The 24,995-nt window shown below is 42.3% G+C and overlaps 2 protein-coding genes across 6 annotated transcripts in view; both read left to right on the top strand.

Moving 5' to 3' along the window:
* The window catches only part of LOC111190601 (intercellular adhesion molecule 1-like), a 33,240-nt gene extending 14,771 nt beyond the window's left edge, over positions 1–18,469 (top strand). The window contains exons 5-6 of one of the 3 annotated variants that reach the window (XM_049482222.1): positions 8,787–8,903; positions 17,986–18,469. In XM_049482222.1, the coding sequence (XP_049338179.1) occupies positions 8,787–8,903; positions 17,986–18,017 (149 nt within the window). In that variant the 3' untranslated portion in view covers positions 18,018–18,469. Of the gene's footprint in view, positions 1–8,786; positions 8,904–9,054; positions 9,135–17,731; positions 17,849–17,985 lie in introns of those variants that run through there. The other 2 variants (XM_049482221.1, XM_049482219.1) reach the window with 2 other exon arrangements.
* The window catches only part of LOC125803855 (SLAM family member 8-like), a 63,746-nt gene that overhangs the window by 34,304 nt on the left and 4,447 nt on the right, over positions 1–24,995 (top strand). The window contains exon 6 of one of the 3 annotated variants that reach the window (XM_049482225.1): positions 18,067–18,469. The exons of 1 other annotated variant lie outside the window; for it this stretch is intronic. The gene's annotated coding sequence lies outside the window, so the exon portion shown is untranslated. Of the gene's footprint in view, positions 1–9,121; positions 9,170–18,066; positions 18,470–24,995 lie in introns of those variants that run through there. One more of the 3 variants, XM_049482227.1, reaches the window with a different exon arrangement.

Genomic DNA, 24,995 nt, shown 5'->3' with positions numbered 1-24,995 from the left:
ATGTAGGCATCTGTTTTTTAATTATATTTTTATTTTATATAAAGCTCTGGCCTGATCATCACAATGTAGCTAAGTACCAATTATTAATGTTAATATGAGCGCGAGGGAGATAAAGCATGTGTTCTGTAGTGAAACAGGAGATACAGTATGTGGAATAAACACCACACCGCTATAAGTCCATTTGAGATGCAGCTGTGAAGCTTTACCTGTGAGTAGCTCATATACCTGAAAACCTCAAGCGGGAGGATGAACTCTCTCTCTCTCTCTCTCTTACTCATAGTTGATCATTTTGGTGAAAATTTGTGAAACCTGTAGAGTTTATTGAGTTTTTGAATTTGTTTTTGTGTTTCTTAGATTGAGCTGATTGTGTTAAAACTAATAAATCTAGCAAACCCATTCTGAAAACGAATTAAAACAAACTGAATTGAAGGATAAAATGTGAAAACAAAATAAAATTAAACTAAAATGAAAAAAATTAAAACTATTATTATATCACAAAAAAGTTACAAGTCTAAAGAAAGTTGCACCAGTTAGAATGTTATAATCCTGCTGCTCTGGCCACACATGAGCTCCTCCACTTGTCCGCATTTGACTTGCAGCGCTGTGTATCTGTTCTTAAAATATTTGAAGTAAATAATATTGTAAGGGTTCAGCCTGTACCATCAGCTGCCAGCAGAAGGCGGCAGCAGTGAGGCACTCATCCCCAGAGTTCCAGGGATAATTAGTGCCAATCAGCTTCACCTGCAGGTTCCTGTATTTAAGGCTGTGTTTCCTGCTTGCCTTTGTCACACCTTTTTTTTTTTTCTTTTGAGAGGTGACAGGTAAGGTTGCACCAGCCAGCAAAGAACAACAAAGAAAAGGAAAGAAAAAGAGAAGGAAACACTTATTTCAGTTGTCTGAGTTTCTGGGAAAAGCTTTTTAGTTTGAGCCACACCACGTGTGGTGTCTCCTTTGTTTGTTTTTTCGCCTTTTTCCCTATTAGCACTCTTAAGGGTGCAATTTCTGTTTTCAGCAGTTTTCCCCCGTGGTGTGGTGGTAGAGCACTGTGCTGCTAAACCATAGATTACCAGTTCAAATCCAGCTCCAGGCAACAAGTGCAAAATCACTCCAACAAATCCCCTTCTATCAGTTACATTTGATCATTTCCCTTATTACAACAATAAACATTTATTTTCAATTTGTTTCTTTTGGCTTACAGCCACTTTAATTTAAAGCCTGTTCTCACAGGTTTTTCTCTGCGCTTGGGTCCGTTCCCTGAACGTCCCGTAACAAATATTCTATGCTTCTATGTTAGTGTTAATTAACATCATTCTGAATAGATTTTGCTCATTCAAACAGCCCGAAAACAGACAGTTTTGGGGTCGGGTCAAGCTCGGGCTCATAATGACAGTTTATGGGGCTGGTTGGGTCGGGCTCGCCAGAAAGTGCATGGGCTAGGGCCGGGTCAGGTCGGATTTTTTAGGCCCGATCTAAGCTCTACAGTGGATGGCAGTCATTGTGACCAGTGACATGGGGCTAAAATTGTGCATGCAAATAGGCAAGAATCCACAGGCACAATTCACATCCACATTCAGTGCAGCAGACCCCACACACACACACATCCTGCAGTGTTTTTTAGCTTCAATGGGACATGAAAAAAGAAATGGGACACAAAAACTAGTTCCTGTGCCATGATATATGGCATGACGTGTTCAGTTGAAGTGCGTCATGGTCTTTAGTGCAGCTAATGAGGAAATCTCATAAGTTCAGCGACCACTTTCAAACAGACAGATAGACAGACAGCAGCAGCAGCAGGAAGCAGCAGTAAACTTCAGCTACTAGTCTTACACAACAATGAAAACCTCTCACACATACTGTATTTTATACTCTGGAGCAGTGCTGCTTCTTCTTGGGTATGGTAAGTATTGAAATAAATACTGTTACTACATTTAATTTTACATAGTGGAAGAGAGAGTAAAAAAGACAGGGAGGGAGAGAAAGGGCGAGTCAGCCAAAGGCAAGAAGTTACATAAATAGTTTTAATATGGTTTCTTGAATCGTACAGGGCACAAAATGTTCTCTGGGTATTTAATTTTCTTGCTTGTAGGTGAATTGGCTGTTCTAAATGCATCAATAATGTCAGTGTGTGTGTGAATGGTTGTGTCTGGTACCCTACAATGAACTGGTCCACTGTGTATTCTTGTTCTCATATACCCTATAATTCCGGGTCGGCTCTCGACGAAAAAAATAACTTATAACTAAAAAAAAAAAAACAATGTGATTATTATACTATCTTTATTGATAGTGTCTTATAATATTGCATTGTTTTGTTGATCTGGACCTTAGCATTACAAGGGTGCATTAGAGGAGGTGTTTTTTTTATTGCTTCATTGTGAACTGTATGCTTTAGAAATAATAAATAAATAAAATTATCCTTTAATTCTAGTGATTTTTATCAGCTGTTTTACATTGACAATGCTATTCAGAAAATTTTAACTGGTGTGTGTATCAGAATGTGTAGAATTAGAAAGCTATTATGATTACACAACAAGTCAGGCTTGTACTTTTTTGTACACACATGGACAAAATTGTTGGTCCCTCTCAATTTGTGAAAGAAAATCCCACAATGGTCACAGAAATAATTAAATCTTACAAAAGTATTAATAAATACAAATGCTATGAAAATGAACAAATGGAAGACAGACATTACTTTTCAACCATGCCTTAACATAATTTAAAAAAAAAAAATCAACTCATGAAACAGGCCTGGACAGAAATGATGGTACCCTTAACTTATTATTTTGTTGCACACCCTTTTGAGGCAATCACTGCAATCAAACGATTTCTGTAACCGTCAAAGAGATTCTGCACCTCTCAGCAGTATTTTGGCCCATTCCCCATGAGCACACTGCTCCAGTTTTCTCAGGTTTGAAGGTGCCTTTTCTAGACGGCATGTTTCAGCTCCTTCTAAAGATGCTCAATAGGATTTAGCTCATGCCTCATAGAAGGCCTCATAGAAAGCCTCTGTTTTAGGCTGTGTGTTTTGGGTCATTACCTGTTGCAAAACCCATGACCTGTGAGTGAGACCAAGTTTTTGACACTGGGCAGCACATTTCTCTCTAGAATCCCTTAATAGTCTTGAGATTTCATTGTACCCTGCACAGATTCAAGACACCCTGTGTCAGATGCAGCAGTGTAGACCCAGAACATAACAGAGCCTCCATGTTTCACAGTTGGGACAGTTGGGTCTTTTCTTCATATGCTTCATTTTTCTGTCTGTGAACAAGAAGTCCCATTTTGTGTCTCATCTGTCCATTGGACATTCTCCCAGAAGCTTTGTGATTTGTCAACATGTAGTTTTGCAAATTACAGTCTGTTTTTTTATGTTTTGTTTTCAACAATAGTGTCCACCTTGATTGTCTCCCACTAAGTCCACTTTGGCTCAAACAATGACGGATGGAGAGATCTGTCACAGATGTTCCTTGTGCTTGAAGTTCATCTTTAATCTCTTTAGAAGTTTTTCTGGGCTCTTTTGTTACCATTAATATTATCCATCTCTTTGATTTGTCATCTACTTTCTTCCTGCGGGAACGTCCAAAGAGGTTGACTAAAGTCCGATGGAGCCTAAATTTCTGAATAATTTATGCAACTGTAGTCACAAGCATTGGTGTAGGCATCGAGGGGGTATGTATCATAAATAGGTGGATTTGCCGCCTACAAAAATGATACTGCAGAAAAAGCAGAAATTGTTTTAAAATAAACTTTTGTTTTGAAAGTTTGCAGAATTCTGCCCTCCCATCAAAAAACACCCCCTCTCTGGAGTGCATTTGTAATTACAGTTAGCTAAAACAATTATCTCTGCTTTGATCAGGAAGACTGAGCGTACGCGCTGCCAAGAGGGGGTGCTTTTCACGGTGGGGGTGCCGATTTAGACACTACTATTGTGCCGAATTCAGCACCCTCCCAGGTAAAAAGAACCCCCCTCTCAGGAGAGCCTGCAGGTGACGTTTCTATTTCCTTATTTCTCAAGAGTCAGCGTAGCTTAGAACAGTATCTTGGGTATTTCCATTTAAGCAAAGTTAAAGCCAAGAAGACGTGGGTGGGGCGCTTTACGTGGTGGGGGTGCTGAATTTAAAACAACAGCGGCTTTACACGGGAGGTCAGTGATGACAGCAATGAATCACAACAACAATAATATTGTTAACAGATTAGGAGTGTTTGGGTTACGAATTAACTGCAGCCAAAAACACAGGACACAACGCTACTGATTTTTTTTTAAAAAGAGTGGAGAAAATGTATGTATACATGTAAACAGAACTGACATGCCAATACATATTATTATTATTATTATTATTATTATTATTATTATTATTATTATTATTATCATATTAATATTATTATAAATATAATAATAATAATAATAAAATCTGTTATATTATTTAAAATATTATGTGATTTTGTCATATATGTAGAATTCAGACATTGCATACATAATTTTTTTATTGCTTTGATTAATTTAAGCAAATGTGTCCCCCCCATTGTCAAGCTGCTTGGAGATGGTCTTATAACCTTTACCTTTAACATTCCTTTGTACAGCTTTCTTTCTAATCTCTTTAGACAACTCTTTCCTTCACTTCCTCTGGTCCATGTTGAGTGTGCTACACACCATGTCACCAAACAGCACAGTGACCCCCTGTAGCCCTATATATAGGCCCACTGACTGATTACAAGATTGTAGACACCTGTGATGCTAATTAGTGGACAGACCTTGATTTAACATGCCCCTTTCGTCAAATTATTTTTTTAGGTGCACCATAATTGTTATCCAGGACTGTTTAATGAGTTTACTTTTAAAAATAATTCTGATAGACCACAATTCAAAATCAATATTGGAGTTTCATTTGCTCATTTTCATAGAATTTGTATTTATTATTACTGGTGTCAGATTCAAGTTATGTCTGTGACCATTGTGGGGTTTTTTTTTCATTAACGAGGGCTAAAAACTATTTTGTCCATGTGTGTAAAACCGACCATTTAAATTAAGAAAGTCTGGGCATAATCTGTCAAAATAATAATTTAAAATTTAAAGACTTTTTAATATATGCAATTTTAAATATTATAAACAATAATTGTACGCTGTTTTATGATTATACCTATGATTGTGATTATAAATTGTGCTTATGTTGTATTCAGTATGATAAATCTTTTCTGTAGGTGTGAGTGTTCTGGCTGAGCTATCACAGTCAGAGCGCAGAGCTGCTGGCAGTTCTCTCATTTTACCACTCGGAGATCCAACAGATACTGTATCATTCGCACACTGGAGATATAAAGAACAAGTATTTGCAATATACAGAAATAAAAAAATTACTATCACTAATGAACTGCAGTTCAGTGGAAAGTTAAAGGTGAACAGTGATGACCTCAGTGTAGAAGTGATGAATCTTCAGCTCAGGGACTCTGGAAGTTACGTCATTGTTGTTCAAAGTTCTTCGGGGGGTCAGCTTCCAACAGAGACAATCATTCTGACCGTCTATGGTGAGTATTTTCATACAGCTTTAAAAGCAGGAATCCAGGTTTAATTGTATATCATACACTCCTAAAAATGTGCTACAAATGTTAATTAACTCCTAATGGTCCTCACTTTTATTACACACTAAGGATTACTTTGACTTTTATTTGATTATGAAATTAACAATTAATAATTTATGAACTTGAAGCCTATTCATTATTATAAACTAAATGTATTTATATAATAATATAGACATATAGTAATGCATGATAGTAAAAAAGTTCAGTGAATTGTTACCTTGGGACCACCCATACCTGTATACGCTGTGAGGTGTTAGCATGTGAGTGAGGCTGATCACTGTTAACAACATTCAGTGCAGGAGACCCCACACACACATCCTGCAGATCAGTGTAGTGTTCTTTGGCAAAAGTCATGGGACAAAAAAAATTGTTCCTTTGCAATGATATGTGGCATGTTGTGTACAGTTGAAGTGCATCATGTTTTTTCAGTGCAGTTAAAGGAGAAAATGGACTTTTTGTGTAGTAAAACATGATAAAAAGTGCTTACCTTAGATGAATAGCACACCTCCGACCTCCCACAGCGTCCAAGATTTGTTTGTCTAAACACCCTTCAGACTGGGTCACACGGGGCATAATTTCCCCTGATAAATTGCTTCTTACATCGTTATCCAGCTCAAAGTAGCTCAACACCTCCTTGCTAGAATCCAGAGAGCTCTGACATTTAAATCGAGGCATTAATAACTTAAAAAGTGCACAAGAAGCTTATTAAAAACCACTGTTTACATCCTATAATGCGAGCTACAGCTCAGGGCGCTGCCATCACTGCTGGCGCCGGCTTTTTACACCAGAGTTCTCCTTTAATGAGGGAATGTTTGTTCTCAGCGAGCTCTTTTAAACAGACAGACAGTCAGACAGCAGCAGCGGCAGCAGGAAGCACCCGAACACTTCAGTTAATAGTCTTAGACAACTATAATAACCTCTTACACATACCATATTTTATACTCTGCAGCAGTGCTGCTTCTTCTCGGGTATGGTAAGTACTGAAATAAATACTGTTTCATTTAATTTTACTTCCATCAGCCAAAGGCAAGAAGTTACATAAATAGTTTTAATGTGGTTTCTTTGAATTTTACAGGGCACAAAATGTTCTCTGGGTATTTAAGTTTCTTGCTTGTAGGTGAAATGGCTATATTATAAATTCGTCACAATATCTCAGTGTGTGTGTAAATGGTTGTGTGTGTTACCCTACAATGAACTGGCAACCTGTCCACTGTATATTAATGTCCTCATACCCTATAATTCTGGGTAGGCTCTGGACCAAAAACTGAACTATTTTTATAATATTGCATTATTTTGTTGATCTGGAAATTGGGGGAGGTGTTTTTTATTGCTTAATTGTGAATTGTACTATATGCTTTAAAAAAAAAAAAAAACATGTATCCTTTATTTTTTTCATTCTGTTTTTCATTAACAATACTAATCAGAAAGTTTTAACTGGTATTAGAATATGTAGAAGCTATTACTATTACACAACAAGTCAGGCCAGTACTTATAACTGGCCATTTAAAGATTTAAGATTTTATTATTTACACTATTTTGTGATTATACCTATGATTGTGAATATAAATTGTGCTTGTGTTGTATTCAGTATAATAAATGTTCTCTTTTCCTGTAGGTGTGTGTGCTCTGGCTGAAGAGAGAACACCTTCAGAGTGCAGAGCTGCTGGGAGTTCCCTCATTTTACCACTCGGATATCCAACAGATTCTGTCGTATTTGCATGATGGGGATATAATTTTAAATTATTGGCAGAATACAGAAACTACAATATTGCTATAAAAAATGAACTGCAGTTCAGTGGAAGACTAAAGGTGAACAGAGATGATCTCAGTATAGAAGTGATGGATCTTCAGCTCAGTGACTCTGGAAATTACACCATTATTACTCAAAGTTTTTCGGGGCTTATTACTTCTACGATCAGTCTATGTCTTCTACGACTGTCTATGGTGAGTATTTTCATACAACCTTATTCTCTCTAAAAGCAGGAATAGTAGTCAGGTTTAATTGAATATCATACTCTTAAAATGTGCTGCAAAAGATATTTAACCCCTTATGGTCCTCACTTTTATTACTTTGCCGTTTATTTGGATGGCACGGTGACATGGCAGGTAGCATGTGTAGATATACTCATATGCCAACTGCAAATATTTAAGTCATACTTTTTTTACTTTAATAAGTTAAAAGTAAAAAAAATTATATTGAAGAAAGTCTCATTTGTTTTATTTACACCGAACATAAGGATTTGTTTAGTGTCATCCTCACAGCTCGTCCCAACAAATGGTATGTTTCATACTCTACTGGCAATAAATTAAATAAAATAAAGCCTTCATCACTTATATTGCTTAGTATAAGTTAACTATTTCTTTGCAAACTGGCTGATTTAGGTTATATAAAAATTATTCTGCATTTACAGATGTGTTTAAATTGGAGATTGAGAGACTGCTCTATGTTCTCTACTGTAATTACATGTGTTTAGATTATATAACCTTCTTCTGCATTTACAGATGTGATTAAGGTGGAGATTAAGAGACTGCTATATGTCCCATACTGTAACTAAGTGTGTTTAAATTATATAAACGTTTTCTGCATTTACAGATGTGTGTAAGGTGGAGATTAAGAGACTGCTCTATGTTCTCTACTGTAACTACAGGTGTTTGGATTATATAAACTTCTTCTGCATTTACATATGTGATTAAGGTGAAGATTAAGAGTGAACACACTTGGAAAGCAGCTACAAACAGCTGTGATGTTTCTCTTCTGTGTCGAGCGCCTGAAGATCAGACAGTGTCCTACAGATGGAGGGGTTTTAAGGAGGAGGATGGAGCTCAGCTGAACTTCACTCTCAAACCAGAAGAGGGAGACGTTACTCTGAACTGCACTGTAGCCAGCAGCACTGGGAGTGGCTCGAACACAACCACAGTGAAATGCACTCCAGAAAAGCCCACTACAGGTAATCTCACTCAGTGAAGCTACAGTTATACTGTGATAATAATATTAATTGGTTTAAGAGTCCTCACAATAACTGCTTCTTCTCAATCTCTTAAGTACAACAATACAATTGGGCAAAAAATACAAAATATACAAATTCAAGTGCTTTATAATGTAGTTATAGCTTAATGATATAGCTTGATCTACACATTCCAAGGTTATTATTTCATTTCATTTCATATCTTTACTGAAATGTTTTTCTGTACGTGGTGTATGACTGCGTGTGTTTCAGGTTTGTCTAATCCAGGAGCTTCATTCTCAGAGCTCCATCTGCTCAGTTTTTTAACGGCAGCGTCTCCATATCTGCTGTCCACCATCATACTGGGGGTGAAAAGCTACAGAGCTCGAGGTGAGATCTCTCAGTTTTCCTCTGTATCCTTAATACTTAACACACTTTCAGCCTCACTGAGACTTATATAGATTTATATATTACACTGAAACTGAACATAACACTTAAATATATGTTCATTATTGTGTTTTTTTCAGCTAAAGCTGATGAGGTGAACATGGTGAGTGAAGTGAGAGAAGCTGGAGAATGATGATAAATGACTTCAGCCACCATGAAAGTGGTAAACGAAGGAAAGCAATTTCATTTAAATTCAATTAGCAAAAAAAAACTGTAAAAAAAAACATAATAAACAGCTTGTTTTGTGCATTGTGTTTCTGTGTAATGCTAAAGATGAGATGTTTGTACCACTGGTTTAACTTCTAACTCAGTTTTTTTAGCTTTCTTTAGATTATCAGAAGTATAATTGATATCAATGTTATTTTATTCATTTTTAACATTTTAACATCATATTGTAACATTAACTTAAAACCTTCATTAATAATATTGCTTTTTTTTCTATGTTCATTCTCTTACCTTATTCACTATCAATAAATGTATTCCTTCATTCAGAAGTAGATTATATTTGCTCCATGGCTAAATATCTGTGATGAGCTGTGATGTTGTTGTTTTTATCTTTGTGCCAAAATAAAATTACAGTTTATTATAAAAATATTTGACTGGTTTATCTTCTTCTGTGTTAACAGTAATTTGTTGTGAGAGTAGTGCAGCTAGCAGACAGAAATGTAGTGTAGTTTTATACTGGATTATTCACAGTGTAGACTTTTTGATAGCAAACTTTAATATAGAAAACCTTACTGCATTACTGACCCTGACCTTTAGATAGTAGCAACACCATTCACTGTCCAAGTCCACTGTCAAAAGTTCAATCAAAGCTCTAAAAAGAAAAGGGACATGGTGTATTTTTTTTTTACGTAAAAAGTGGTGAGCACCACTTACTAAGTGGGGAGCAACAGATAGTATATTCACTGGTCTGTACATGACTTCACAGACTGTTACTGCTAAAATCATCCATCCAGTTATCAAAATCATATTTATTCAGCGGCCATTTGTAATCTAATGTAGGCTGCTTTTGCAGAGCTCTTTCAGTTGAAGTGCGTCATGGTTTTCAGTGCAGCTAATAAGGAAATGTTTCTTCTCATGAGTTCAGCGACCACTTTCAAACAGACAGTCAGACAGACAGCAGGAAGCAGCCGCACATTTCAGCTGATAATCTTAGACAGCAATGAAAACCTCTCACACATACTGTATTTTATACTCTGGAGCAGTCCTGCTTCTTCTCAGTTATGGTAAGTATTGAAATAAATACAGTTACATTTAATTTACAGCAAGAGAGATAGTCAGAGAGGGAGGGAGAGAGAGAGAAAGGGAGAAATGGAGAGAAAGGGCGAGTCAGCCAAAGGCAAGAAGTTACAAAAATTGTTTTAATTTGATTTCTTTTAATTTTAAAGGCCACAAAATTAAAATTCCTTGCTTGTAGGTGAACTGACTGTGCTAAACTGTAAAAACTTTTTAGTGTGTGTGTGTGAATGGTTGTGTGTGGTAACCTACGATGAACTGTCACCCTGTCCACTGTGTATTTCTGCTCTCATACCCAATATTTCCGGGTAGGCTCTCGACCAAAAACTGAACTTATTACCAAAAAAAAAGAACTGATGTGATTAGTATACTATCTTTATTAATAGTATCTTATAATATTGCATCATTTTTTTGATCTGGACATTAGCATTACAAGGGTGCTTTAGGGGAGGTGTTTTTTTAACTGCTTCATTGTGAATTATACTGTATGCTTTAGAAATAAAATAAGTAAATAGTTATTCACTAAAATGTTTATCCTTTAATTATAGTGTTTTTTTATCATATAATCATTATAACAATACTAATGAGAAAGTTTCAACTGGTGTATGTATCAGAATATATAGAATTAGTGTGGTATATTGAGCTAGTGGGCTTACCGTAGTTTGCATGTTCTTGTGTGATATACGCGTGCTCAGATAGAGAAACTAGAGTGCGGCTAGGTTGGCATGTTGTAATACTGTTTTATCGGAGTATTTCAGTAAATGTGGTTAAATGCGTGCAACCGTCTCGTTATTAATACACCACATAATTGGCGACGAGGTAAAAAGTGACTGTAGTGTGTCAGGGTGACCCAGGCAGGGAGACGAGGAGGCGGACACAGGTGCAGGTAAGGGTGAAACGAATAATTTAATAAATAAATAACAAAGATAAACAAAGAGACAGGCAACAAATAAACACGTAAACATAAAACAGGGAGATATATACAAGGAACTGGGGAATAAACTGAATAGCGGAAAATAGATAAACATATAACCAAAAACCAAAACAAACAAGAGAAACTAAAGAACATAAACTAAACCAACTAGAGAAAAAGACAATAAATAAACAGGGAATATATACAATGGAAATAAACTAGAAAAATAAACACTAAGCAGGGGTATCTACAAGGAACTTACTGAAAACAAAACACTAAGCAGAGGACTAGGAAACGAGGGAATAAACAAGAAACTAGAAAACATATACAAGAGATAAACTGAGGTAAACACGGGCAATGATAAGGGCTATGAAACACGGAAGAACACGGAGAGACAAAACAACAGGGGAAGGTGCAAAGACCGACAGAGACAAAGTGGTAGACCAGGGCTATTTATAGCAACACAAACACACTAGAATTGGAAACACCTGGGGAAGGGGCGGAGCTACAAATGAGACACAGGTGGAAAAGTACTGAGACGGAAGACACAGGGGAGCACAGGTCACGTGGGGAATGCACACAGAGACACGAGACAGGGCCAAGACATGACATAGTGAGCAGTGAAGATGGCCAACTTCGCCAAACCGGACGAGTTTAATCCGGAGAAGGAGCAATGGACAGCTTACATTGAGCGAATGGAACTTTTTTTTTTAAGCACACGACGTCGGGGATGAAAAACAGGTAGCTACTCTGCTAAGCTCTGTTGGTGCTTCCACATACGGACTGCTACGGAATTTAGTTCAACCTCTCAAGCCTAAGGATAAGAATTTTGATGAAATCGTGGAAATTCTGTTGGATTACTATGAACCAAAACCACTGGTCATAGCCGAGCGATTCAGATTCCACCGTTGTGTTCAGAAAAATTATGCTACGGTAGCTCAGTTTGCTGCTGAACTGAAGCAGCTAGCTGCAAGATGTGAGTTCGGGGATAGGCTGGACGAGGCTCTGCGGGACGGATTTGTCAGTGGAATTCGTGATGAAGCGTGCCAACGCAAGTTGCTTCCACAGATGAACTAACGTTTGCCAGAGCCCAGGAGATCACTCTCAATATGGAAGCAGCCCACCGAGACACACGGCAGCTACGGCAAAGCGAGGCTCCGTCTACCTCTTCTATACACAAGGTAAATTACACACAAAAGCCTTCTCCACCGGCGCAGGCAGCGTGCTATAGATGTAAAGGAAAGAATCATAGCCCGCATGAATGCTACTTCAAAACTGCCAAATGCCACAAATGTGATGAAGTCGGTCATATACAGAAAGCATGCAGAAGTAGCCAACCTGTCGCGAGAGAGAAGAAAGGACGGCGCATTAAAAATCAGCAAAAAGTGGCAAGTTATGTGATAGCAGAAGAAGAGGAGAAAGAGGAAGTGTTCTGTGTAAATGAAACAGACAAACAGGCATTCAAAGAAAACTTTACCGTAAACCAGAGAAATGTCCCAATGGAAATAGACACGGGAGCTGCAGTCAGTATAATATCTGAGGCGATGTACAAATAGTCATTCGTCAATGACTACACCTACACTGGCCAGGCCATTCCAGTTAGAGGGCAGTTTGTAGCAAAAGTTACACATGGAGATCAAACTGCTCATTTACCGTTTATTGTAGTGAGAGGAAATGGACCTGCACTTTGTGGTAGGAACTGGCTTAAAAGCATCAAGTTGGACTGGAAAACAATAAAAATGATTAATGCAAAACAGTCCTCAACACCCAAGTCAATACCTGAAGTGTTAGAAAAATACAGTCAAGTTTTCAAAGAAGAGTTGGGAACATTAAAGGAAATAAAATTAAAGCCACAATTTCTGTCAAGCCTGATGTCACGCCCAGGTTCCACAAAAGCCGCCCTTTGCATTTGCAATGAAGGAACGAGTAGAGGACGAACTACAGAGACTAGAAAAAGAAAACATCATCAGTCCTGTAAAACACAGTGAATGGGCCGCTCCTGTCGTTCCTGTGGTCAAGAGAGATGGCATGATTCGCTTGTGCGGCGATTACAAGGTAACAGCAAACCAGGCAACCAACACAGACATATACCCACTGCCGCGCATTGAAGAAGTGCTGGCAATGCTGAGTGGTGGCAAGTTGTTTTCGAAAATTCTAGCTTCAGCTTACCAACAAGTGCTCCTTGATGAAGATTAAAAAAAATACACAACAATCAACACTCACAAGGGCTTGTTTGTGTATAATCATCTTTGTTTTGGCATTAACTCTGCTGTTAGCATCTTCCAGAGAGTAATGGAGAATCTGATGAAGGACCTGAACGTGGTTGTTTACCTTGATGATCTGCTCATAACAGGAAGAGACGAGACAGAGCATCTGAAGAATCTTGACAGAGTCCTACAACGCTTGCAAGAGAACGGCCTGCGAGTGAAAAGTCAAAGTGCGATTTCGGAAAGACCCAAATCGAGTACCTGGGCCATGTCCTGGACGAAAAGGGGGTGTACCCATCTAAAGACAAGGTGAGAGCAATACATGATGCACCCGCACCTACGGGCTTTCCTTGGCCTAGTTAACTACTATGGCCACAACATAGTACTGTGCTAGCGCCGCTTTACAGTCTGCTGAAAGAGCAAGTCACATGGAAATGGAAGAAAGATGAACAAGATGCATTCAACAAATTGAAAGAAATCCTGACAAGTGACAAAGTATTAATGCACTATGATCAGAGTCTGCCGTTGACTCTTGCGTGTGACGCTTCAGCTTATGGCATTAATCCAACACACAGCATCAGATGGAAAAGAAAATCCAATTGCTTATGCTTCGCGTACCCTCTCTCCAGCAGAGAAGAAATATTCGCAAATTGAGAAAGAGGCCTTAAGCCTTGTGTATGGTGTTAAGAAGTTTCACCAATACCTCTGGGGACGTAAATTCAACTTGGTCACAGACCATAGGCCATTACTGACTTTGTTCGGAGAACATAAAGGGCTTACTACGATGGCAGCAGCCTGGATCCAGAGGTGGGCCATCATACTGTCGGCATACTACTATCACATTGTTTACTGTCAGTCAGAGAAGCATGGCAACGCTGACGGGTTGTCTCGTGTGCTGCTATCAGAGACCAAAGATGCTGGAACAGGCACAATCTCTGCCTATGTCGACGCACTGATATGTGAACACCTAGAGGGAGTGCCGCTAACTGCAAAGCAGATTGCTAGAGTAAAGAGAAATGACACAGAGCTCTCAAAGCTGCACAGATTCATCATGGAAGGGTGGCCAAAAGAAATTCCTGAAGAGTTGAAAGGATACCACAAAAAGCGTGATGAACTCTCTGTGGAGCAGGGGTGTGTGCTGTGGGGCACGAGAGTGATTGCACCAGTGAAGCTCAGAGCTGCAGTGCTTAAAGAAATCCACAGGGGGCACCCTGGCATTGTGAAAATGAAGGCAATTGCAAGACAATATGTCTGGTGGCCCCATATTGACATTGACATTGAAAAAGTGTGTAAAGGATGTGAAACGTGTCAGTTGGAACAGAGCATGCCGCGCCATGTGCCACTGCACCCTTGGGAATGTCCAGGAGATGTGTGGAAGAGACTTCACATTGATTTTGCAGGCCATTCATGGGCCACATGTTCATGATTGTAGTAGACGCATACTCGAAATGGTTAGAGGTTTACAAAATGACACAAATAACCTCATCTGCAACCATCACCAGACTAAAGAGACTTTTTGCATCATATGGAGTTCCTGGACAGATTGTCACAGACAATGCAACAACCTTTACGTCTGATGAGTTTCAACAGTTCGCGAGGAGAAATGGAATCCTCCACACGACTGGTGCTCCGAGGCACCCGGCCACAAATGGCCTAGCCGAGAGATATGTCTCAACATTCAATGCTGGCATGAAAAAGCTGGCAAGAGAAGACTTGAGCATTGAAGACAAGGTCTCTCACTTCCTTCTACGATATCGCACAACTCCCAACAGCACAACAGGTGAGTCACCTTGAAAAGACATGTCAGAACCAGACTGGACTTTCTGAAACCAAACATTCAAGAAACTGTGAGGAGGAAGCAGTATCGGCAAAAGGAAGGATAGACAGAACAGCATTGGACAGGCAATTCAACACTGATGAACAAGTTTACCTGCGAAACACTGCCGGCGAAACACCAAGATGGATCCCAGGGGTCATCACCCAGCAGTCAGGGCCTGTGTCCTACAAGGTCCGTGGAGAATCGACGGATCAAGAATATAGACGCCACGGAGACCAGCTGCGAACTCGCCATTCTGCAGGGCTTCCAGATATACAACCTGAGGAAGTAACTGAGGAGACCGAGCCAATGGAGAGCAGTTTCAGAGCATCCACAGCACCTGAACTGTCAGACCCAGCTGAGCCGCCTGATCCTGTTGCGGTGACCCTAAGGCGCTCCCAGCGTACCCCAAAAGTGCCTCAACGTTACCAAGACTGAGTGCTAATGTTTAGTTAAAGTTGCAGTTAAAACATTCAGCTTATGCAGTAAAGCATCCAGTTAACTTTATTATGTAGTATGGGTAATGTTGACATTTATAGTCATAATGCATAGTAACTATGTTTTGTGTTAAGGTAATTGACTAAAGTATTGCACTAAGTTAACCTTAATGTAAATGAGAGAGATATGTTTAATATGATTTGGAAGGTTTAAGTTTTTCTAAGTTACCTTTAAAGTAAAAGGGGAGGTGATGTGGTATATTGAGCTAGTGGGCTCACCGTAGTTTGCATGTTCTTGTGTGATATGCGCGTGCTCAGATAGAGAAACTAGAGTGCGGCTAGGTTGGCATGTTGTAATACTGTTTTATCGGAGTACTTCAGTAAATGTGGTTAAATGCGTGCAATTACGACTACGCAAAAAGTCAGGCTAGTACATATAACTATAACTGGCCATTTAAAAGAGAAAATCTGGGCATAATCTGTCAAAATAATGATTTAAAATGTAATGTTTTTTTGTAAGTAATAATCTAAAATATTATAAACAATAATTGTACGCTGTTTTATGACTATACCTATGATTGTGATTATGAATTGTGCTTGTGTTGTATTTAGTATGATAAACGTTCTCTTTCCTGTAGGTGTGTGTGTTCTGGCTGAGGAGAAAACACCGTTAGAGCGCAGAGCTGCTGCTGGGAGTTCCCTCATTTTACCACTCGGATATCCAAAAGATTCTGTATCATTCGCACAGTGGAGATATAATACAAGATCATCTGCAACATACAGAAATAAAAAAATTACTATCATTAATGACTTACAGTTCAGTGGAAGACTAAAGGTGAACAGTGATGATCTCAGTGTAGAAGTGATGAATCTTCAGCTCAGGGACTCTGGAAGATACAGCATTGTTATTCAAAGTTCTTCGGGGTATCAGCTTCCAACAGAGGATATCATTCTGATCGTCTATGGTGAGTATTTTCATACAGCTTCATCCTGTCTAAAGGCAGGGACCTGAGCCAGGTACCGGAGCCAGGTACTTAAAATGTGCTACAAAAGTTATTTAACCCCTTATGGTCCTCACTTTTACTACACACTAAGGATTATTATGACTTTAATTTGGGTGGCATGGTGGCATGGCAGGTAGCATGTGTTGGCATAGGTTTATGCCAACTGAAAATATTTAATAATTCATACTTTTTTACTTTAAAAAGTGAAAAGTCAAAATAATTTATAGTAAAGAAAGTCTCATTTGTTTTAATTACCCCGAACATAAGGATTTGTTTAGTGTCATCATCACAACTCCTCACAGTTAATGGTATTTTTTACACTCTACTGGCAATAAATTAAATGAAATAAAGCCTTCATCACTTATATTGCTTAGTATAAGTTAACTACTTCTTTGCAAACTGGCGGATTTAGATTATATAAAATTATTTTGCATTTACAGATGTGTTTAAGATGGAGATTGAGAGATGCTATATGTTCCATACTGTAACTAAGTGTGTTAAAATTATATAAACGTTTTCTGTATTTACAGATGTGATTAAGGTGGAGATTGAGAGACTGCTCTATGTTCTCTACTGTACCTAGGCATGTTTGGATTATATAAACTACTTCTGTATTTACAGATGTGATTAAGGTGGAGATTGAGAGTGAACACACTTGGAAAGCAGCTACAAACAGCTGTGATGTTTCTCTTCTGTGTCGAGCGCCTGAAGATCAGACAGTGTCCTACAGATGGAGGGGTTTTAAGGAGGAGGATGGAGCTCAGCTGAACTTCACTCTCAAACCAGAAGAGGGAGACGTTACTCTGAACTGCTCTGCATCCGGCAGCACTGGGAATGGCTCGAACACGACCACAGTGAAATGCACTCCAGAAAATATTTCTACAGGTAATCTCATTCAGTGAGGATACAATTATACTGTGATAATAATATTAATTGTTTTAAGAGACCTCACATTAACTGCTTCTTCTCAATCTCTTAAGTACAACAATAAAATTGGGCAAAAAATACAAAATATACAAATACAAGTGCTTTATAATGTAGTTATAGCTTAATGATTTTGCTTGATTAACACATTACAAGGTTATTATTTCATTTCATTTCATATCTTTACTGAAACGTTTTTCTGTACATGGTGTATGACTGTGTGTGTTTCAGGTTTGTCTAATTCAGGAGCTCCATTCTCAGTGCTCCATCTGCTCAGTTTTTTAATGGCAGCGTCTCCATATCTGCTGTCCACCATCATACTGGGGGTGAAAAGCTACAGAGCTCGAGGTGAGATTTCACAGTCTTCCTCTGTTTCCTTAATACTTAACACACTTTCAGCCTCACTGAGACTTATATAGATTTATATATTACACTGAAACTGAACATAACACTTAAATATATGTTCATTATTGTGTGTTTTACAGCTAAAGCAGATGATGTGAACATGGTGTGTTAAGTGAGAGAAGCTGGAGAATGATGATAAATGACTTCAGCCACCATGAAAGTGGTAAACGAAGGAAAGCAATTTCATTTAAATTCAATTAGCAAAAAACTATATATAAAAATAATAATAAACAGCTTGTTTGTGTATTGTGTTTCTTTGTAATGCTAAAGATGAGATGTTTGTATCACCGGTTTAACTTCTAACTCTGTTTTTTTTTAAGCTTTTTTTAGATTATCAGAAGTATAAATTTTTTTACATCATATTGTAACATTAACTTAAAACCTTTTTTAATAATATTGCACTTTTTCTATGTTCATTCTCTTACCTTATTCACTATCAATAAATGTATTCCTTCATTCAGAAGTAGACTATATTTGCTCCATGGCTAAATATCTGTGATGAGCTGTGATGCTGTTGTTTTTATCTTTGCGCAAAAATTAAATGAAACTTTATTGTAAAAAGTATTTGACAGATTTTTCTTTTTCTGTGTTAACAGTAATTTGTTGTGAGAGTAATGCAGCTAGCAGACAGAAATGTAGTGTAGTTTTATACTGAATTATTCACAGTGTAGACTTTTGATAACACACTTTAATATAGAAAACCTTACTGCATTACTGACCCTGACCTTTAGATAGTAGCAACACCATTCACTGCTATCTGTCCAGGCCCACTGTCTAAAGTTCAGGGGTGATTTACTTTTTAAAATGTTACTTTCAACTTGATTTTAAACACAATTTAAATTTTTATTTTTTTTAGTGTTCACCAGCCAACACTGTTATATTATATTATTATCTCAGCCTGGGGAGAGTCACACGACTGGTAGATCATAATGCTATATACACACAAACACATATATACAGTACAGGCCAAAAGTTTGGACACACCTTCTCTTTTTCAATGCGTTTTCTTTATTTTCATGACTATTTACATTGTAGATTCTCACTGAAGCATCAAAACTATGAATGAACATATGTGGAGTTTTATGTACTTAACAAAAAAATGAGCTGTCCTCCACAGTCACCGGACCTGAACCCAATCCAGATGGTTTGGGTTGAGCTGGACCACAGAGTGAAGGCAAAGGGCCAACAAGTGCTAATAAACACCTCTGGGAACTCCTTCCTTCAAGACTCTTAGAAAAACATTTCAGGTGACCACTTCTTAAAGCTCATTGAGAGAATGATACCAAGAGTGTGCAAAGCAGTAATCAGAGCAAAGGGTGGCTATTTTGAAGAAACTAGAATATAAAACATGTTTTTTAGTTATTTCACCTTTATTATTAAGTACATAAAACTGCACATGTGTTCATTCATAGTTTTGATGCTTTCAGTGAGAATCTACAATAAAGAAAACGCATTGAAAAATAGAAGGTGTGTCCAAACTTTTGGCCTGTACTGTAAATATTTAATTGTTAAACACAGGTTAATTACAGACACATTAATGTCAGTAAAACAAAAGCAAACATAAATGTCTAAGCACCATAAGGGTCGTCTCAGAGTTGTTGACCGGCAAATGAAATAAGTCCATTGCATCCAATCTAATGATGACCTTGGCAGCAGAAACAATGCATGTCCTGATATGATACTGTAGCTGATGAACACACACACTGCTGAAAATGGGTTTGTGTCTTAGTTCTGATCTATTTCGACATATGTGGCTGTAGAGCTTGTCTGCCCGAACCCGACCTGACCCGAGGACCGACCCGAAATCGGTAGGTTCGGGCCGAGATTTCCCACCTCATTCCTCGGGCCGGGTCGGGTCGTATTGTGGCGTGGAAGAGGAAGGAAGACCCGTGACACTCATGCTGAATGCTCAACAGCTTCTTTATTGAACCGGCTTGCCACTCACTTACAGTCTTTAACAAGACTAGGAGAGCTAAAACCATAACCACAGAGGTCAAATAGCCCAAAGGCCACCAACCCAGCTGTGTGTCTCCCAGATGGCAGATCCAGAGTGGTGCCCACCCTCTCTGCATAACCCCTCCCAAGGGAGATGCCCCACCCCTGTCATCCTCGCACACAGGAGAACAGAAACATGTCTGCAGGCAGCCACACACACAACCCAGAGCCGCCACATAGCCCCCCTCCCAAGGGTCAGCCGTCCCGGCGACCCCACCAACCCAACACAAACCCCGTGTACAACAGAACATTTTTTTTTTTTTCTTTTTTTTTTTTTAACAATCAGTCGCAAACAAAGTCATTAAGGCGGGCGGGCGGCCTCCGTGCCCGCGGCAGCCTGGAGGGGCCGGGCACGGCACCGCCTGCCAGCGGCTCCGAAGAGCCAGAGTTCAGGTCAGGCACGAGTGCAAGGCCGGCAGGCTCCGCACCACCGTCCACAGTGTCCGACAGTCTCGGCCTATAGGGGGCCAGCCTATTACGGTGCACAATCATAGTGCGTCTGCCCCACCGGATCTTATACAACACCTCCCCCAGCCTGGACAGCACCAAGCACGGACCCACCCAGGCCGACTGGAGCTCCGTGCACAGTCCCTTCTTCCACTGAGGGTTATATAGCCAAACCCTCGCCCCCACCACCAACGGGTTCCCAAAGCAGCGCGTGTCATACGCACGCTTCTGCTTCTTTCCGGCAGCAGACTGGTTGGAGCGCGCTAGACGGTGTGCTAATTCCAGCGAAGACATAAGGTCCGAGACAAAAGTGGGCGTGTCCGAAGCGTACCCGCCCCCGTCAGGAGGCGCCCCAAAAGCCAGGGAGACCGGCGTCCTCAGTTCGCGCCTGAACATAAGCAGAGCCGGCGTGAATCCCGTCGTCTCCTGCACAGCGGAGCGACAGGCCAGCAGCACTACCGGCAGGTGCCTGTCCCAGTCACGCTGGTTCTTGTCCGACACCATGGCCAACTGCGCCGCCAGCGTGCGGTTAAAACGTTCCACCAGTCCGTCACTCTGCGGATGAAGGGGCGTCGTCCTGGTCTTATGGATTCCCAGGATGCGGCAGACCTCCGCCATGACCTCCGACTCGAAATTTCTCCCCTGGTCGCTGTGCAGTTCTTCCGGAACCCCGAATCTGCAAACGAACTCCCGCACCAGGATATCCGCAGTAGTGACCGCCCCTTGGTCCGGCACCGCGTAGGCCTCTGGCCACTTCGTGAAATAGTCCATTGCCACCAGAACAAAGCGATTTCCAGAGTCCGTCACCGGAAAGGGCCCAGCATGTCCACGGCCACCCGCTCCATCGGGCTGCCGCACTGGTAAGGGTGAAGTGGGGCGCGGGGCGCCCTCGAGGGGCCCTTCTTGGCAGCGCACACGTCACAGCAGTGCACGAAGAGTTCCACGTCGGTTCTACACCCAGGCCAATAGAAGCGTTGCCTCAGGCGCTTCAGATTCTTGGTGACACCAAAGTGCCCAGCCCCAGGTGACCCATGAACTCCCCGTAGGACCGATCCCCTAAGCGCCCGCGGTACCACCACCTGAAAAACGCGCCGCCCGTTCACCGGATCCTCCCAGGTATGGCACAGCACGCCGTCGGACAAACTAAAACTAGCCCAGTTGGAGCGCAACGCCTTAGCAATCGGGCTCAGCGGCACCACCTCCCCACACGACGGTGTGACGTTCGCACTGAGCGCGTGTACTGCCCACGATAATTCGCGATCCGCCCGTTGCGCATCGCGGAGCTGCTCTACGGACACCTGAGCCACCCCGACAGCGCCAGTAACATCCCCGGAGATTGCAGCGCAGCGTGCGGTCTCAGCAGATTTCTCCTCAGCACGAGCACAATGTTTGCAGTCGGCGGCCACACACGGCCGGCGCGACAAAGCATTCGCGTTACTGTGGCCACGGCCCGGGCGGTGCACAACCTCAAAACGAAACTCCTGGAGTCTAGATAACCAGCGCGCGAGATGGCCCTCGGGCTCGCGGAAACGCATGAGCCACTGTAGCGAGGCGTGGTCAGTGCGCAGCAGAAAGGGCACCCCATACACGTACGCTTGGAAATGTTTAAGGCTTTCGACCACCGCGAGTAGTTCCCAGCGCGTTACGCAATAGTTGCGCTCCGCCTTGTCCAGGCGGCGGCTATAGTACGCTATTACGCGCTCGGAGCCGTCCTGAACCTGCGACAGGACTGCTCCGAGGCCGTGTTCGCTCGCATCAATATCCACAATGAAACTCTCAGACACCTTCGGATACGCTAGAATCAGAGCATTGCACAGGCGACTTTTTAGCTCCTCGAATGCCCGCTCCGCCTCGTCAGACCAGCGGAATTTCACACTAGGCTTAGTCAGAGCATGAAGCGGCGCTGCCACGTCCGCGAACCCCCTAATAAACCGCCTGTAATACGAGGCGAGCCCCACAAAGCTGCGAACCATTTTTGCGTCTCGCGGTGTGGGCCAGTCACGGACCGCCTCCGTCTTTTTGGGATCGGTTTCCACGCCAGCACCGCTCACTACATGGCCCAGGAAGCTCACGCGCTGCCTTAGCAGATTACACTTTGCCGGATTGAGCTTCAGGTTAGCCGCCTGAATCGCGCCGAGCACCATTTCAAGGTGAGACAGTGCGGAGTCGAAGTCGGTTCCGTGCGCCAAGACATCATCCAAATAAACGTCGCAGCACAACCGCGGAACCCCGCATAAAACACGCTGCATAAGACGCTCAAAAGTAGCCGGCGAGTTACACAATCCGAACGGAAGCACCGTGAAATGCCATAGGGCTGAGCCGAGCGAGAAAGCGGTTTTCTCCCTATCCCCCACCGCGAGGGGCACCTGCCAATATCCGCTCCTCAGGTCTAACGAGCTGAACCAGGCTGAGCCAGACAGCTGGTCCAGCGTATCGTCGATCCTGGGGAGCGGGTAGGAGTCAAGCTTTGTGACAGCGTTAAGTCGCCGATAATCCACGCAAAAGCGCCAATTTCCATCCTTCTTTTTCGCAAGGACCACCGGGGCCGACCACGGGCTGCTCGAAGGCTCAATAATGCCCGTACTCGCCATCTCGCGGACTAACTGCTCCGCCGCAACGCGCTTTGCTAACGCCAGACGGTGCGGCCTCAGCCTGATGGGCTGGGCATCACCCGTGTTTATCGAATGAACCGCAAGGCTAGTTTTAGTACACTCGCGCTCAGACACAGCGAAATTCGTGCGAAAACGGCCGATCAGTTCGCGCAAACGGAGTTGTTGGGGACCAGATAAACCCACACAACTGCGCTCCAGCATCTCCTCTATCGGATCTACACTCAACCCCGCATCCAGCGGACCCTCTACCGTATCACGCACCGAATCACACACATTCCCTCCCACCAGTTCACTTACCCCTAACTCGTCAGGTATCTCTATGGGGAGTCCAGTCACCAGCACCGAGGCCCGTGCACAGTCAATGATAGCTCCGACGCCAGCAGGCTGTTCGGAGGTCGTGGCCGGGGAGAGGACGACGCGAGCACGGCGGCGCTGACTCCCAGAGCGGATGGCGCGAGGATGGCGGCGCTGACTCCCAGAGCGGATGGCGCGAGGACGGCGGCGCTGGCTCACGGAGCGGATGGCGCAAGGACAGCGGCGCCGACATGCGGAACGGACGGCGCGATGATGGCGGCGCAAGCCTCTGGGATGGCGGGCTTGACGGCTCAACCCCGCCTTACCCCCTACGACCCGCCACGATCTCAAGCTGATCTTCGAAGGCTGTCCAGTCAGCGCTGCCATCATCGCGCCGTCCGTTCCGCGAGTCGGCGCCGCTGTCCTTGCGCCATCCGCTCCGTGAGCCAGCGCCGCCGTCCTCGCGCCATCCGCTCTGGGAGTCAGCGCCGTTGGTCCGTTGGTCCGCTGTCTTCCTCCTCAGCCGTTCGATTTCCCCTGCCAGCAGCTCAATATCTTCCAGCTGTCACCTCCCGGACAGCATACGTGGACGACCCCTCCCCCTCCACAGCCGCGGGTGGAACATCAGCCGGTGCAGTGTCAGCGAGCGGACCCGGGACCATAGGCTTGAGGAGAGATACATGAAAAGAATTATTAATACGATACTGAGGGGGCAACTCCACCTTGTAAGTAACTTCATTAATGCGTGACAAAATCTTAAGAGGACCAATAAACTTAGGCAGGAGTTTTCTACAACTACCCTCAAACCTAAAGTCCCGGGTAGAAAGCCACACCCGATCTCCTGGTTGGTAGTCTGGGCTGTCACCACGGTGCCTGTCAGCACGCTACTTGTACACACGCAGTACCTCAGAGACTTTACGATGCGTGTCCTCCCACACCTGCTCACTGCGCTTCATCCATTCATCCACAGCCGGCACATCAGTGGACACCGCTGTCCAAGGAGCTAGAGGAGGCTGAAAACCCAGAACACACTGAAAGGGGGTGAGGCCAGAGGTAGTGTTGACTAGGGAGTTTTGTGCTATTTCAGCCCAGACGAGGTATTGTGACCAATCAGTGGGATGTTTGAAGCAGTATGTGCGGAGGAATTTCCCGAGTTCCTGATTAACCCTCTCACACTGACCATTACATGTAGGGTGGAACCCAGAGGTGAGACTGACATGTACACCTAGGTGCTCAAAAAATGCCTTCCACACACGAGAGGTAAATTGAGGACCACGGTCAGACAGAATATCTTCGGGGATACCAAAGTGTCTAAATACATGCATATAAATAGCCTGAGCAGTTTGGAAGGCAGTAGGTAGAGCTGGGAATGGAATAAATTTAACCCCTCTAGAGAAACGATCAACAACAGTGAGAACTGTAGTATAACCCTCAGATACAGGCAGATCAGTAACAAAATCAACAGCAATATGCGACCAAGGTCTCTCAGGTACAGGGAGAGGTAGTAGCTTACCGGCTGGAAGGGTTTTAGGCGTTTTACATTGCGCACAGACAGAGCAGGAGGTAACGAACGAGTGAACATCAGCACGCATAGAAGCCCACCAGTAACGGGCAGAGAGTAACTGTAACGTGCGTGTGACACCAGGATGACCGGAGGTTAAAGCGGAATGAGCCCAGGTGATGAGCCTGTCTCGAAACTGGACGGGTACGAACGTTTTACCCTGAGGACAATCCTCAGAATT

Source organism: Astyanax mexicanus, chromosome 8 (genome assembly GCF_023375975.1).
Source record: "Astyanax mexicanus isolate ESR-SI-001 chromosome 8, AstMex3_surface, whole genome shotgun sequence".
Taxonomy (NCBI): Eukaryota; Metazoa; Chordata; class Actinopteri; order Characiformes; family Acestrorhamphidae; genus Astyanax; species Astyanax mexicanus.
The sequence above is the reverse complement of the archived record's forward strand: the minus strand, read 5'-3'. Positions and strand labels throughout refer to the sequence as shown.